This window comes from Numida meleagris, chromosome 3 (assembly GCF_002078875.1).
Source record: "Numida meleagris isolate 19003 breed g44 Domestic line chromosome 3, NumMel1.0, whole genome shotgun sequence".
Lineage (NCBI taxonomy): Eukaryota > Metazoa > Chordata > Aves > Galliformes > Numididae > Numida > Numida meleagris.
Genome location: NC_034411.1, coordinates 5,664,860 through 5,680,062, shown reverse-complemented (window position 1 = coordinate 5,680,062; position 15,203 = coordinate 5,664,860). Strand labels below are relative to the sequence as shown.

The window sequence follows — 15,203 nt, the reverse complement described above, 5'->3', positions numbered from 1 at the left end:
TTCTTTAAAAAAATACATAGAAAAAAAAATATGAGGGAAATTCTAACACTGGGCCCTGGAAAATATTGGGAAAGGATGCTCCTGTGTTGCCAAAGGCAACCCTCAAAATAAGCCTTATTAACTCATAAGTTTCTCCCTTTGTCTAAGGGCTATTTTATTCTGATTTGGTTGTTACACACCAAGGTGCAGTCAGGTGAAGGTCTAATTATGCTGGAGAGTAGGTAATTATTTTGAAGAATGAAGCCCGGCTTAGGAAGGACAAATTGGCTGTGGTTAAGATCTTGGGGGAGGAAGCTAGGTAAGAGGGGAAAATGCGGGGAGAGCATGCAGTTGTGCAGTGATTTAAAATAAAAAGATTGAGACTGGGTGAAGAACCAGGCAGGAATACTGTCTGCACCAAGGAAATAAGGTGAGGAGCTCTGTGATGGTGTCTGGGAGAAGGCTGCCAGAACAGAGAAGCTGAAGAATTAGGAGAGATGGGAGCAGTGTGGAAGCAGGCTGGAGTGAACTTGGAACGGGGGGCAGAGCTGAGGAGAAATCTTGGCCAGTGCAGCGCCTGTCTTGGTAGTCTGGTGCAGATGAGTCTGTAGGTGTGTTCCTGCAGCCAGGTATCTCTGGAATCCCACTAGGCAAATTTTCCTGGATGCCTGGAGTGCCCGGGCTATTTTCACTCTGGATGTTTGTTCTAGTTTGTCCTGATTTGCCTTCTTCCTAATTACAAGGCTACTAACTCTAATGAAGATCATTTCTTGCCTTGGCAGTACACAGAATTAGAATTAGTCTGCCGCATCAAGTCTGTGCTTTTTTAGACTGGAGGCAAATTGTAGCTGACAGACTGTTTTGTAAGCTATTCTGATTTAGCAGCTCTGAGCCCAAAGCTCATCTGTATGTGTGTCCTCTGCCTTTGTTCACTCATTTCAGCTCTGGAGGAGTGTTAGCCTCAGCCTTCGTGGCAGGGAGGTGGTGGTCTCAGCAGGTAGGTGATTATCTACTTGCCAGAGCCAGCTCTCCATGGGAGCATGGCAGCTGGGATCAGAGCTGCGTTGTTCTCCTTCACCCCTCTTGTGCTGGTGAAGCCTTGGCTTCTGTTTGGAAGGACATTCACTGCAGATGTTTGCCAAGTCCATACTGAAATGAGATAAATGGAGGAAAGATGGTATCTCGTGTTGCTCTGGAGCTCTGACTTAAGTAGCTGGGGATTTTGAAACTAAGCAAGAGTGGTGACACATAGCCCAGCAGTAAGGAATTGGATCTAGGATGCACGTTCCTACATACTCAAGAATTAAAGCAGCAAGGTGAATACAGTTAAATAAAGGGCAGGGGAGGGTTTGATTCCTCCCATTGCCGTTTCTGGGTGTGAAACAAGCGATTTGGGATTTTATTTTTCAAAATGTACTTCACATGCATATATGGCCTTGGGAATAAGAACTGTTGTTGTTGCAGGGTGATGCTGGCTTAATACCTCGGATTTGTGAAGGGTTATTCAGCAAAATAAGCGAAAAAACAAAGCGGAATGAGGCATCCTTTCGAACAGAAGTCAGGTAGGTCTTGGCATGCTGGTAGTTTGCTATTTTATCATACTTGTTTCAGTTACTGCAACACTGTTCCACTTATCTCTGAGAAAAGTCTGTTTTTAAGGTGACTTTCCACGCTTGGTCTCAGTCCTATAATTGATTTTTGTTGGCAGTTGTAGTCAAAATGTGCAATACTTCTAACTTCGATCCAACAACTCTGTATTTTGCTTTATTTACCTGATGAAAATGCCTTTGCTATTGGAAGGCATCTTTCTTATTTTACTATTTATTTAAGGCTGACGTTAGGTGCTCTTGATCTTGCTAATGTCTGCTTCCTTTTGATTTCTTGACTTCTTCCCTCATGATACAAGGACGCAGTAGCCATTACTATCGTAAGCCAACTTTGGATTTGTTTCCCCAGGCATCTCATCTTGCTTTCAGACAGCCTGGATATGCCTTTTCTTCTCTTAAAGAATCTCCAATCAGTCAGTGTTTTTTCTGACCTTTTCCTTTCAGCTATCTGGAAATTTATAATGAACGTGTGAGAGATCTTCTCAGGCGGAAGTCATCAAAAACGAACAATTTACGAATCCGAGAACATCCAAAAGAGGGGCCATATGTTGAAGGTAAAAAGACTTCTGGCATTTTGCACTCGGTATTTTATTACCTTTGTATATTTTAAAGTGTTGGATCTAATTGCTTAGGGTTTTTTTTCTTTTTCCTTTAAAATAAAGATGATGGTGGATATAGAACTTTCATTTGATATAGAAGCACTAAAGGTGAATAGCCTCATTTTCTATTTCTATTTGCTTTCTCAGTTCTAAGACTACTACACATAAATGCAGTTTATCTGTAAAGTAAAACCAATTCTCAGTAATATTAAGAGACGCAATTGGTTTTAAGAATTCATTGAATATGATTTATAAATCCATAATGTTTGAGATGGAATGAAGTAATCTAGTTGGCTTAATCCATCTTCTGCCACTGGAAGCTCCCATCTCTTGAGAGATTATGCTTATGCACTAAATGCTTTAGTACGAATGCATATTTTCTCTTAATTTACTGTAAACATGTAAGTGTGCCATTGTTCACGTGAGATCTCATTCTTAAGAGTAATAAAAAAGGATGGCAATAAACACTGCAATCGCAGCAGCACTTTGTAGTAATGGTAATCTGAATCCTTTTGTTGGGGGAAAAAAATAAATCAAGTGCATGTGTGGGCATACTGAAGCACTCTGCTTTTCTTTAGATTTGTCTAAACATTTAGTGCAAAATTATGGTGATGTAGAAGAACTTATGGATGCAGGAAATATAAACAGAACTACGGCTGCAACTGGAATGAATGATGTCAGCAGCAGGTCTCATGCCATTTTCACAATCAACTTCACTCAGGTAGAAACAACCCTATATTAATGCGTCTACATTTAATAACTCATATGCTAATTAAAAAATACACTTCTCTAATCAGCAAGTATGGATAAATAGTGACTGTACGCTGTCTTCTGGTAAGGAAAGATTAAAGTACAGCAGTGGTGTTTTGGGAATTGGAAATATCCTTACCAGTGATCATATTCCTTAAAATTGGCAGTGTAATATGATTACTTAGCATAAATAGATTTTGAGGAAATTCAGGTTGGAAATCTGGGCTAAATCAGTTTAAAAACAAAACAAAAAAACATCTCTGTGGCCCAAATCATGAGGTAGAAATGTTGTCTGTTTTCTTACTGACTTTTCCTCTGTTACTTTAAGAAACCTATTTATATTTCTTGATTTACTGGTGGAATGGTGGAAAGACTGAACTTGTTTTTTCAGTGCATAGTAATCTTTTTTATTTTATTTTATTTTTTTAAATGAAGTAAAATCCTTTTTTAATGACTCCTGTTCTTTGTTACTCTTTTGGGGAAAATGCTTTTTAGGCACCCATTGATAGCCTACTGGAAGATGAGGCAGCATAGCAATGGTTTGGTCTTCTGATGGAACTATGCATGGCTTCCCCCAGAACCAACACACGCCAAGTGTCATGTACTGCCTGTTTGCTACTGATGAACTGCTTGTCACAAAGCTTTTTTTTTTTTTTTTTTCCCAGGCTAAATTTGATTCTGAAATGCCTTGTGAGACTGTTAGCAAGATTCATTTGGTAGATCTTGCTGGAAGTGAGAGAGCAGATGCCACTGGTGCCACAGGGGTTAGATTAAAGGAAGGTGGGAATATTAACAAATCTCTGGTTACTCTGGGAAATGTCATTTCTGCCTTAGGTAAGTTACTGTTTTTTATGTTTTATGCTGTTTTGGGTTTGTTAATTGTTAAATACCGTTTTGCTAATTTACAGTTGTTATTTACACAAGTACCAGAGCTAGGAACTAGATGATCTTTAAGGTCTCTTCCAACCGAAGCCATACTATGACTCTAGGAAATAGTGACCTAGAATATATTCTGTGTTTGAAAATGAATGAAAATATATAACTGCTATTTTTTTTTCTGTCCTCACATCACAGCTGATTTATCTCAGGATGCAGCAAATCCTCTTTCAAAGAAGAAACAAGTATTTGTGCCTTACAGAGACTCCGTGTTGACTTGGCTGTTAAAAGATAGCCTAGGAGGAAACTCTAAAACTATAATGATTGCCAGTAAGTGTTTTTAAATGACTTTTTTTGCGTCCTGAACCATTCATGCTTAATAGGATTAGCTGTAAATATTTAGATTCCAGATGCTTCATTTAAGCAGAGCGTTATTTACAAGTTTTAATTTCTTTCTTTCTGTGTGAGTTTTCTAGAAACACTCTGCTTTTACCTATGCTCTTACAGAACATCTCTTGCAGCAGTACAACTGTATGTAGTCTCATTGTGTGTATGGGGACTGTCTAATTTGTTCAATAATGCCGTGATCAGTGGCAGTTATGTGTCTCCAGAATTTGAGAATTTCATTTTCATCTGGAGATCTTTAAGGATTCTATGATCTCTCGCTGGATGCAGATACCACTGGCTGTTTGGTCACAAACATAACAAGGCATTCAGATTGTATATGTACAGTCACTAGGCATACATAAGGGTCATCTAAATGTATGTGCCTAATTGTCTGCATCTGCTCTGACATTGAGCTCACTGCTGTGTTACTCTTTAACACATGCACAGTGTAACGATAAGCTAATCTGACCAGCTAATCTTCAAATAATATCTCCTGTTTGTTCTTGTGATTCATTTGCATTCAAGCAGCTCTGATATTTGTGATAAATGCACAAGCCTGGATCTAGATGAAGTCTTGTAATTCTCTCTATTTACACCTCTCCTCCACAGGTTGCAGACTTTCATCCCCAGTTTTGTTTTGTTTTGTTTTTAAAAAAGGTTTTGTGCATCTAGTCAATATTAATGTGTGAATGAGTTTACTTTTCCAAAACAGTGTTGTTTTTGTAGAGTTAGTGGCAGAAACAACCTGGTCTCTTTTGACCTTCAGTGGGTAAGAATGGCATTTTCTGTTAACTTACTTTTTGAGTACAGTGTTTTAACTTTGTGTAGATTTAACTGTTCATGATCAGTCATCCTACAAACTTTTCTTACGGCTTTCTCTTTACCCATAGGAAGCTCTGTAAGGATCACTTGATTTAAAAACCCATCTAAGGCATATATTGCAGGTTTTTCAACAGATTGGGATGGGAATCTCATTTAAAAAAATAAACTTTTCAAACTACAAAAAAACACTATTTGAGAGGAGGGGAGGATTTGGGACATCAGAGATGTAAGCGTGAAGAAAAGAAATTTCTCCCCTGTTCAACTGTGATGCAGTTTAATTGATGAACTCCTCTTTCAAGAAATGGTTGGGCAGGGAAGTTGAGATTGTAAAATGCATGGACCAAATTCTGGCTCTTCACTTGCATTGTTACGTTCAGATTCTCTGACTTCTTTCATTGCAAGATTTTAGGGATATTTCTGGAATTGGTGCCATTTCCTTTCCTGAGACTGCTCACGGTATCAAAAGATGATCTTGGACCAGATGCGGTTTTGTTCTTCTGGCTGTTCCACTAGCGCTGTGCTAACATCTTTCTTGATGCTTTCTTACAGTGACATGGTTGAGCAACTCGATGTATTCTGTTGGGGTGGGGGTGAGGAGGCTCTAAAAACACAGTGAGCTTTCAGTGCCTTTACTAATGATTATAGTGCACAGCTGCTTTTTCAGCTCCTTTTCCATCTATTAACGATGCATCTGCTAGGCACAGCCCTGATGGTTGATCTCTTCTCCAGCAGTAACTCTACTGATAATGTGGTTGAATTGCCTAACAGAGCCTGACAGGCTGTCCAGATATGTTTGGCATGCCTTTTCTATAACTAAACACGCAAAAAAAGCAGGAAGATCATCTCAGACTCTAGGAAAGGCTCTTGTAAAAATATGTCCAGAAAGAGAATAATTGAGTAGTGGGAAGGAAGCAGTAAATAAAGTAGGAAACCGAGTAGTGTGAGCTGGAGGAAGTATGGTCTGTTGCCTAAAGCATCTCCCCTAACTCAGACAGTCTCTACCACTACAAGAACATTTAGTATTGTCGGAAAAATGAGGAAGGACAGAATATTATGGTTGCTTATTTTTTCAGGAGTTTTCACTGTCTGTTTCTTTGGGTTTCTTGTTCATTTGGATCATTAAGAAGACTTCTGGTCCCTCATTTCCGGATGATGGTCTCTTTTTAATTTAGACATCTTACGTATTGTTAGGAAAATTAACTGAAATATAGCATCAGCACTTTCATTAAAAATCCATTGCTTTTCCTTGTTGAGTTGCCTGTAAAAACAGTACTTATTTGTTTTAGTGCCTCAGATAAGTAATGTTCTACTTGCTGCCAGGCACCTGCAGCTCGGCAGAACAGACAGATTAGTAAATAGGTGATAGAAGCTCTTCTTTTGTTTTGTTTTTCATGTCTACCTTTTGCTTAAGTACTATTTAATTTCTTTTCAAAACCTGGAGCAAAAGTACTGTGTTTCCACCTGGAATGACTTTTCCATTGAATTATTACATTGATCCTCGATAAAATACTTGGTGGTTTTCCCACTGTTCATGTAGAAATGCAGAAGAGTCCATGAAGTATTTATACAGGATATTTACGCTTACCAGCAAGTTGTAAATGTTACATGTATTGTCAGAAAGATTGCTTGACAACTCTTGATTGCTGGACCTAATTATTTTAATTACTTAAGCACAGTTATAGTGCCACGAAGGCAGTAGAACAAAATGAAGAACTGCAACCAGTTGTTGTGGTGGTTACGTATTTCTGTCCCTTCATCCATGTTGACTTTGTCAGACTTAAAATATAAACTAGCTTTACTAAATGAAACATATGGTACCGGATAAACTGTTTCTGATTTCATCTCCTCAGCTATTTCACCTGCTGATGTCAATTATGGAGAAACTTTAAGTACACTTCGCTATGCAAATAGAGCCAAAAACATCATCAACAAGCCTACTATTAATGAAGATCCTAACGTCAAACTGATCCGTGAGCTGAGAGCTGAAATAGCCCGATTAAAAGCCCTGCTTGCTCAAGGGAATCAGGTTAGCTTTACTTGAAATTTATGTGTAATTTTCCTTGAGTTATAACATCTATTTCTAGAATGTAATGAGATAATTATCTTTCATTATATTGATTTGAGTAAACAAGCTCTATGAGGCTATGAATGAATATTATTTTACTGATTGAATCAGTTTCCATATGGCCAGTAGATTACCTCTTTTAACATGAGGGGAAAAAATTATCAGTCTAAAGCTTTTTGCTTTTTCTTAATGTAATCAGGCCTTGATTGCAGTTTGCTGGGGAACAGGTACTCACCTCAGCACAAAGAGACTGAACAGCAGTGTATTTGCTGTGTCTAGCCTGATGGACTGAAGAGGTGCTTCAGGTGGTCTCTCAAAAGTAGCAGAAGGCAAGAAGTATTTAAGATGACCATGCTCCTGCATTTTTTATTAACATGGGTTTGAATAACACGTTTGGTTTTTTTTTGTGTTGGACTACACAGTACGTTAGAGAGCATGTCACTTGCTGAACATGCAAAAGTACTTTCAGTGATGGTGGAAGAAAAGGTTTATACTTTTTACTGAAAAAGACTGAAAACTCTCCTAGTTAGATTTATGTCTCAGATAGGGGAGCTGCTAAGAAGCCCTGCCTCTTTAAAGTGGTAATTCTGTTCTTCCAGAATTCAGATACTTCTGAGTTTTCTGATCTCAATTTGTCGAACTTGCAAAGTTTGTTTGATGCTGACTGCTTGCTTAACTTTACTGTTTCTGTGGCAACAGATGATAGTTATGGTGATGGTGAACACAAATGCTATAGTACGCCTGTTAAAGACCAGAAGTTAAAATGGCCGAGTTTGGCCAGTGGTTAAAAACTGTATGGTTTTCAAGTAACTTTTACTATGAGAAGAGTTTCTCAACTTGTCTGAACAACTGTTGTTTCATTCTGAAGTAGGCTAGTGAGGCCTGTGGTTCTGGTGTTGAGTCACTGAACTGTGTGATTTGAAGAGTCAGAATCTAACTAAGGAACTGGGATTGATCAGAGCTGAAGACTTTATAACAGTAGGAGTTATTGGCACACTGCTCAGTGCAAAGCTTCTGCATACTGGAGAGAATAGCCCAGTGTATGTGACTTATGGGGCTGTACAGAATGAAGCATGGTTTCTTTGGAAATGTTTTTGGTTATACAGAATGCTGGTTTGTTTATTTAAAAAAAAAAAAAAAACAGCAACAAAAAACCCCAGCTTTTGCTGTGTCCCCTCCCTCCCCAGCTGTATCGACCTGCAGAATTTCTCTTTTGCTCAGTGCTATTTTTCCTTCTTTTCTCAGTATTGGCCACTCTAAACATTTGCTGCACAAGCTCGGTGAAGCTTAATTCGTCTTCTGTTTTCAGGATGGTGAAACCAAGCTAACAATGAGGAATGTACAATTGCTCAGGCCGTGCGTCTCTTCTAAATAGTGCCACTTGGGGCTGCTAGATTTAATGCCTGTGCAAATATGATTTGGGAAGGCATCTGAAAGGATACTCTAGATTTATCTCTAGAACTACCTAATTTTATTTGAGATAGACTGTGCAATGTGGAATGTCAGTTCAGCATAGACCTTTTATTTATGTAAGTTTAGTACTTCAGCTAGATTTCATGCTATAAAACATTTGCTGAAAAAGAGAATGGAACCACAGTATGAAGCAGTAATAGGTACTGTGGGTGATTGAAGCTGAGCTCTGCTCTGTTACAAACAATTAGGAAAGTCCTCTTGGGGCTGAATTATTGTTATGTTTTTGTACTTCTCTTGTATTCTTTAGGAGAGAAAAATGAACATTTCTTCTCTGGCTTGTCTGATCACTTTTAGTTTTTAAATATGTTAGCAAGGTAGATATAGCACAGACCCCTTTGAAGATCTAATGCTTTGTCCTGATTCCAATTTGTAAAACAGTGGATATCACAAAATAAATCTGGTTTGGCTGTAGGATGTGATGGATGGCTGTATGGGAGACAATAGAGAATTTGCTTAAGTTAATTGAATTTGCGATGGTTGGTAAAACAGCAAGTGGTGTTATGTATGCACAATAGAATGTAAATCCCTCTGTAATTTCTTCTGTGATCTTCCTTTACATTCACAGAATACTGTATTGCAAATGCTTCTGTAGATCACTGAAGATACTGGTTACCGAAATGCAGGGCTGGATTCAGTGTGGGAGGTCATATAGCAATGAGTACTGCTTCTGTGTGTATAGTAATTTTCCTTTTCTAATGCCTATTATCTTATATACAAATGTTAATTACAGATAGGCAGTGCAGATATGTCGTACAGCCAAGTCATTAAGTGTTGATGCATAATAGCTATTTGTGTTTAACAGGAATATAGAGTTAAATTTGGGGAATTATGTGTTATAATCTCATCTGGTTTCTGTGTGGGCATGTTTGTTATAATATGGATACAGAGGGAATGAAATAACACTCCCAAACTGATGATTTGTATGGAGAATATCTGCTTGACAACACTTTGATTACTTGGAGAATTTACAGTGTTTTAAGGTAAAATGACATATGTTGGAGTGTAAAGTGTTTCATACCAAATAATCCAAGAAGGTGAACAGTTAATTTCTTTCAGCTGGTTTTGCCAGAACTGTCTTTTTTCTTCTTCTATAAACTTGATGCTATTTATTTTTTACAACTATAGATTGCTCTCCTGGATTCTCCAACAGCTTTAAGTATGGAAGAGAAGCTTCAGCAGAACGAAGCAAGGGTGAGTTATTTCATAAATCAGTTTGAAAATAAATAAATGAAGTAAAGGGGCCTTGGTGCAACCGATAGCCATTTATTTTTATAAACATGACTTGATTTTCTCTCACCAAACACCATTTCCTGGATTTATTTTTAAGTATATGCGAACTTGTGTTTTTGTTGTCTGACTGATGTAAAATAATAGCATGTAACTAAGAGCAAAGTGTGTGTCTTTGGTATTTAAATAATGAGTATATTTATTGGGGGAAAACTCATTAAATTATGATACTGAATCAGACTGACAAAGCATTCAGAGCATAGAAAACATAGTAAATGATTTCTGGGGAAATGGTCAATTTGCTCATGTTTTCAAGTAGTCTACAATTTGTATGGTAAGTGTTGTTTTTCAGAGAGTTTAATTCTTTGAATTTGGAATGGACAGGTACAAATGTGTGTAGCTAATATTAGCCATCTGTTGTCCAAGAGTTGGGTGGATGTACTGCATAGTGTGCCTTGCACCAAGCTCTTACAATGATCCGGCCCAATGTAGAAGCTGAGAATTCCCAGGCAGCTGAGATATTCTTTTGGACCTATGAGTATAATGGTATTCTGATTTCTTTAACTGATAATCATTCATTTTTTAGTCTATCACTTTGTGTTTTTTCTGTCTACTTCACTGTTCTTAAAGCTACTACGAGCCATTAAAAAAAAACAACCATTAAAAAACAAGGTGTATTAGTATGAGCCATAGCTACAAAGTACACTTTGGATTTATCCATAAGCCACGATTCTGCTAGGAACACCTTTTACAACTCGGTGATACATACAGGAATCCCTGTTGTGTTGCAGTGCGTACTTTAAGTGGAACCTGCGAAGCAGTGATACGAGCCTTCAGTTGTGAATGTATTTTTCATATTCAAACAAGGCTTTTAAAGCATTTGAAATGTGCTTTTATTTTAGTGCACAAACAAAGCTTTTATCTAGGAGCAGTGAGCAATAAGAGCTGCTGTATACACACTAATTAAAGTACATTATTCGTACTCTGACAGTAATCACTGCTTGTCCTGCTCAGGAGTGTTGCCCTCTGCATGGAAAGCATACCGAGCATGTTTTATTATCTTTTCTCAACCTCATTAGAAGGTTACTTGATTACTATTTAACCTAATTCCGACAGACAATGATTACTGAAAAATCTAAGTAGCTATTGCGTTGGTTATAGCTTTTTTCTTAATGCTTGAATGAATGGAATAATTAATTTGCTTAAAGTCTAAAGACTTTATCTCCATATTTAAATTGTGTGACACGTATACGGTACCTTTAATAAGTTGACTTGTCCTTATATAAGAACAGTTTTTAAAAAGTTCTGGTATGGTGAATAGACTTCATAGAATCACAGAATGGTTTGACTTATGGGCATTCTTAATAGTTCTCTTCAGTCTTTTCAGGTTTTCATCCTGCTTTAAATTCTGACCACCAACACTGGTGATGCGCTGAAAAATGTATTTACTTTTCTCTGAAATCTTGAGATAGAGGAAGAAATGAGATAAATTTATTTAGTTCTTCTTGATTCATTTGCATTTGAACTGCAAAGACTAGGGTGTAGGCTGCTGGTTGCAAATGGGGAGATGTTTGCAGGAACTTTGAAGACCTTTTTTAACTCGCAGCAAATCGGTATATAAGCTAATACAGGGACATAGCCATTGTGACTTCCATCGTTTCATCATATGTACATACATCCACATGCACACTTACATGTAACGTGCTAATGATTCCAAGTCAGCCAGAGCTTTTAGGTCACTCTGCCTGAATTGCTTTCTATACAGTGCTTTCTAAAAAGCCAGAAGGGATTTGAAATGAAGAGAGCCTTTTCTGGTGCGTATAAGTTGCCCTAAGAGATGGGCAGCTTAGTGGGTAGGAAAGGCAGGACAACACTTCCCGTGTTGATATGCAGTGCTGTCCCTGTTAGTAATGCCTTTGCAAGCAGACCCTTACTTCAGTGCTGATTTCAGCCGAGTGATTTCTGTGATGCAGCAAACTTAGCTCTCATTCTCTCATGATGGCTGCCTGCTGCTGCTTCTGCATGCACTACTCAGTGATTTCTGGAGTTTGTTTTGACCAGAGCATGTCTAGCTCAGGTGAAGGGAAGAAGCTGTCTTGGTTTAGTCCCTTACTGCAGGAGCAATGGTTCTCTTTTAAATATTTAAGTACTTATCTTTACGAGTTGCAAAAGTATTTCATACTTGTCTAAGAATTAATTACCACAGACTTTGAAAGAGACGTGATTTTTCAGGTATTTGTTCTCTTTTATAGGTACAAGAGCTGACCAAAGAATGGACAAACAAGTGGAACGAAACCCAAAATATTCTGAAAGTAAGGCAAATACATTCCTTTTCAATGTGGCATTTGAGCTAATCTTGGAGTTTTTCCTTCTTACAAATTTTTACCGCATTGAATGTTTCCATTTTACTGCAAAGAAAGACAACCTGGGGAAAGGGCAAGTGGCTCCCTCATCCCCTTGGTATTTGTGTTGCATCAGTAACTGCAAATAACCACCTTTTATGTTGCACTGGATATCTCAGTGAATGCGTTGCATAGAGGATATGGGTTTTGCATTGGCTTTCAGATTTCTTTCAGTCAGAAGTAGCTCTTCAAGTTGGAAAAACAGCTTCCAGTTGAATATCCTCCAGTAGGTTTCCATCAAACAAAACAGATGGATCTGAGCTGAGTCCCTGAGCGCTGGGATTTTTGCGGCTCATTCACGTAAGCTGGCTTGAGTGCAGCTGTTACACGAGTCCAGAATACTTCTGAAGCAGTTAAATCCACACAGTGCTCCCTTGCATTTTGCAGTTTTACTACAGATCCCAGAGGGCAACTTGGTGATTTCCATGTTGTGTTTTTTGCATGATGTAGACTGAGACGCTTGTGTCATCTGCATATATCTTTGCCTCTCTACTGTCCAGTTGTTCTGGTAGGATGTTATGTTGGCATGTGGCTCTTGAAATAGATGGTATTCTTAGGTGATGTTCTAATGGGCTACTTCATGATTTCATATGAATGCACGCAGAGGAACAATTCCCACAGTTTAGTTTCTTCAGAATGCGCTGACGTTTTTGCCAAGTGTTTTAACTGTTCTGTTAAATAAAAATTTGGAAAACAAACCATAAGCTTTCATGACTTGCTCTATACGCTTATTCAGAGTGCTGTTCAAGCAAGCATGTACTGTTTTTAAAAATTCTCCTTATCGCTGATCTGAGACTCGTTCTTGTAGTTGATTTTTGCTGTGTATCGCTTTTTAATTGTGTTAATTCTTTTTTAAGTTCACCTCTGTGTCTTTTATCTGTCTTGCAAATAAGTCAAATGGCTCTGTGCTTAAAAATAAAGCACAAAGAGCTTAGAGAACAGAGCAGGACTGGAAACTGCCTAGCAGATGGCATGACAGAATGGGCTGTTTAATGTCTGTCCAGATACTGAACTGGGAATTACCGTTTGCATATTCCTCAGCTGTTTTAGGTCCAGTTTTACATTATTCCTCTGTTTTGTTATTTTGAAGCATCTATTCAGATATACTTCTATATAGAGCTATTAGTCTTCTCTTTACTCAGACGTGGACTGGAGAGCTCCAGGAGAATTGGTGAGTTCTACATGGAGAATTGGTAAATTCTAGTCAACTGTGAAGTGAACATGATGGAGCTAGCCTGTGGAAAGTCTTCTCTGCTTGTGTTGGAAATGCAGTGATTCCTCCATAGAAATTGCAGGGTTGTACGAAGCGTTAATTTAATTGAACAACTCCAAGAAACAAGGGAGAGCCCTATTTGTTAAATAGCCAAATATAAAAGCTTTAAAAACACAGAAGCTGTAATTTTGCCCTTCCGGTAACGAGCTTTTGTAAGTTAATTCATCCAGCTTCTATATTTTGCACTTCTATATGTTGCCATTTGAGCATATTATTTTAGCATATTTCACTTTTGGGTTCAAGGCAATTGAAACTTTCTTGGCCCTGAAAAAAACCTGAAAATCTGCAAAAGGATTCCTGATTTTACTGCTTCATTTTAGAGCATTTTACTGAGGCTATCTATATTTTTATTCCACTTCTTTTTTAACAAATCTGGAGATCACTGCCAGCATATGAGTGGGAAAGGGCTATTTGGAGGCTTGCCAGACTGGATTGGGAAAGCAAGATTTCAAACTAGAGAATGCGATATTTCTTGTAACTGACTCCTTCCCTGGCTTTTTTTATTTCTTTATATGTATTCCACTTCTTGCATGCACAGGTCATGCAGATTGCTTCTAAAACTTGAAGGTCTTGGTGCCCTTTTAGAAATAAGACTGTGCTCACATCATTGCAGTCACAACCGCAACTTTGCCACGCCATTCACCAGTAGCTTTCAGAACATTCTTCATTAAGGACCTTAGGCCGTCATGTTTGTCTTTAAAAGCTGCTTCTCTTTACCTTCTTCTCCCTGAGTAAATAAGTACGGTTTGCAGGAGATTGATGCTGACTGTGTGGAGGAGTCTGGTAATTTCTTGACTGTGCGTTGTTTCTTGGCTGTGTGATTTGGGCTTGGTTAAATGGTAATTCTATCTGGGATACATTTATTGAAAGATTGTTTGAACTGTGCTTGAGCAGGTGAGGCTTGTTTGTGCTCATTCAGTGAAAACTTCTCAGTATTTAACTTTTTTTCCAGAACTACACTAGGACAGGCTATAATGCTGAATTCATTCTTTTCTAATCTCTTTGTAACTGTTCAGAAGCTGAAAAAATTGTTCAAATTCCTCCAACTTGTTCACACTTCAGAGTTACTTTGAACCTTGCTTTATACATTACCAGCAGCAACCAAATGCTACCTTGAAAATAATAAAACAGAATGGAAAATTCTGTCAGATAGGAAGAAAGAATACTGTCTGAAGCCAGGTTTTTGATTTAAAAGATATTTGGCAGCTTAAATTATTTCAGTCAATACAGTGCCACATGTACAGCTAACATGCACATCCCAGTATTCCTTATTTCTGCTTGTAGCTTTTAACACACTTAGTCTTCTTTGCCATTTTTTCTCCATGTAGTTCACCCTAAGTTACATTTTCCATCACAGGGTGCATTATCAGTTTGCAGACGTTGAACTGTTCTATCTGTAAATGCTGGCAATTCTGAGTGTAGTGCTGGATGTGTATGGCTGAATGATTGTATCGGCTGTGAACGTTGTTTATGATCCTTCACACATCCAGCTGCCTGACTGGACGCGTCCTGGAGCGGCGATGGTCGTGGTGCTGTTGTACTCTTTGTTCCATGCATTTGGAAGGATCTCTTTTGTAGGGAGACTGTCTGGGTTCGTATGGAGCCTGAACTTCTGCCAAATCACATCTAAAGCCAAAATCCTCCCACTATCATAATGCAAAGATAAAGACACAGCATCCCTTTTAACATCCGTTTAAAAATGTGTTTTAAACTTATGCTAACTCACATGAAGTATCTGTTACG

General features: G+C 38.2%; 1 protein-coding gene across 6 annotated transcripts in view; it reads left to right on the top strand.

Annotated features, from left to right (window-relative positions):
• Nucleotides 1–15,203, top strand: part of KIF16B (kinesin family member 16B) — a 135,636-nt gene that overhangs the window by 20,077 nt on the left and 100,356 nt on the right. For all 6 annotated transcript variants that reach the window (XR_002436408.1, XM_021389942.1, XM_021389941.1 and 3 more), the window contains 8 exons: nt 1,444–1,541; nt 2,031–2,140; nt 2,764–2,906; nt 3,601–3,769; nt 4,010–4,141; nt 6,871–7,046; nt 9,684–9,749; nt 12,038–12,097. Coding sequence is in view for 5 of the 6 variants with exons in the window: in XM_021389942.1 (XP_021245617.1) it covers nt 1,444–1,541; nt 2,031–2,140; nt 2,764–2,906; nt 3,601–3,769; nt 4,010–4,141; nt 6,871–7,046; nt 9,684–9,749; nt 12,038–12,097 (954 nt within the window). In the remaining variant the exon portion in view is untranslated. The remainder of the gene's footprint in view (nt 1–1,443; nt 1,542–2,030; nt 2,141–2,763; nt 2,907–3,600; nt 3,770–4,009; nt 4,142–6,870; nt 7,047–9,683; nt 9,750–12,037; nt 12,098–15,203) is intronic.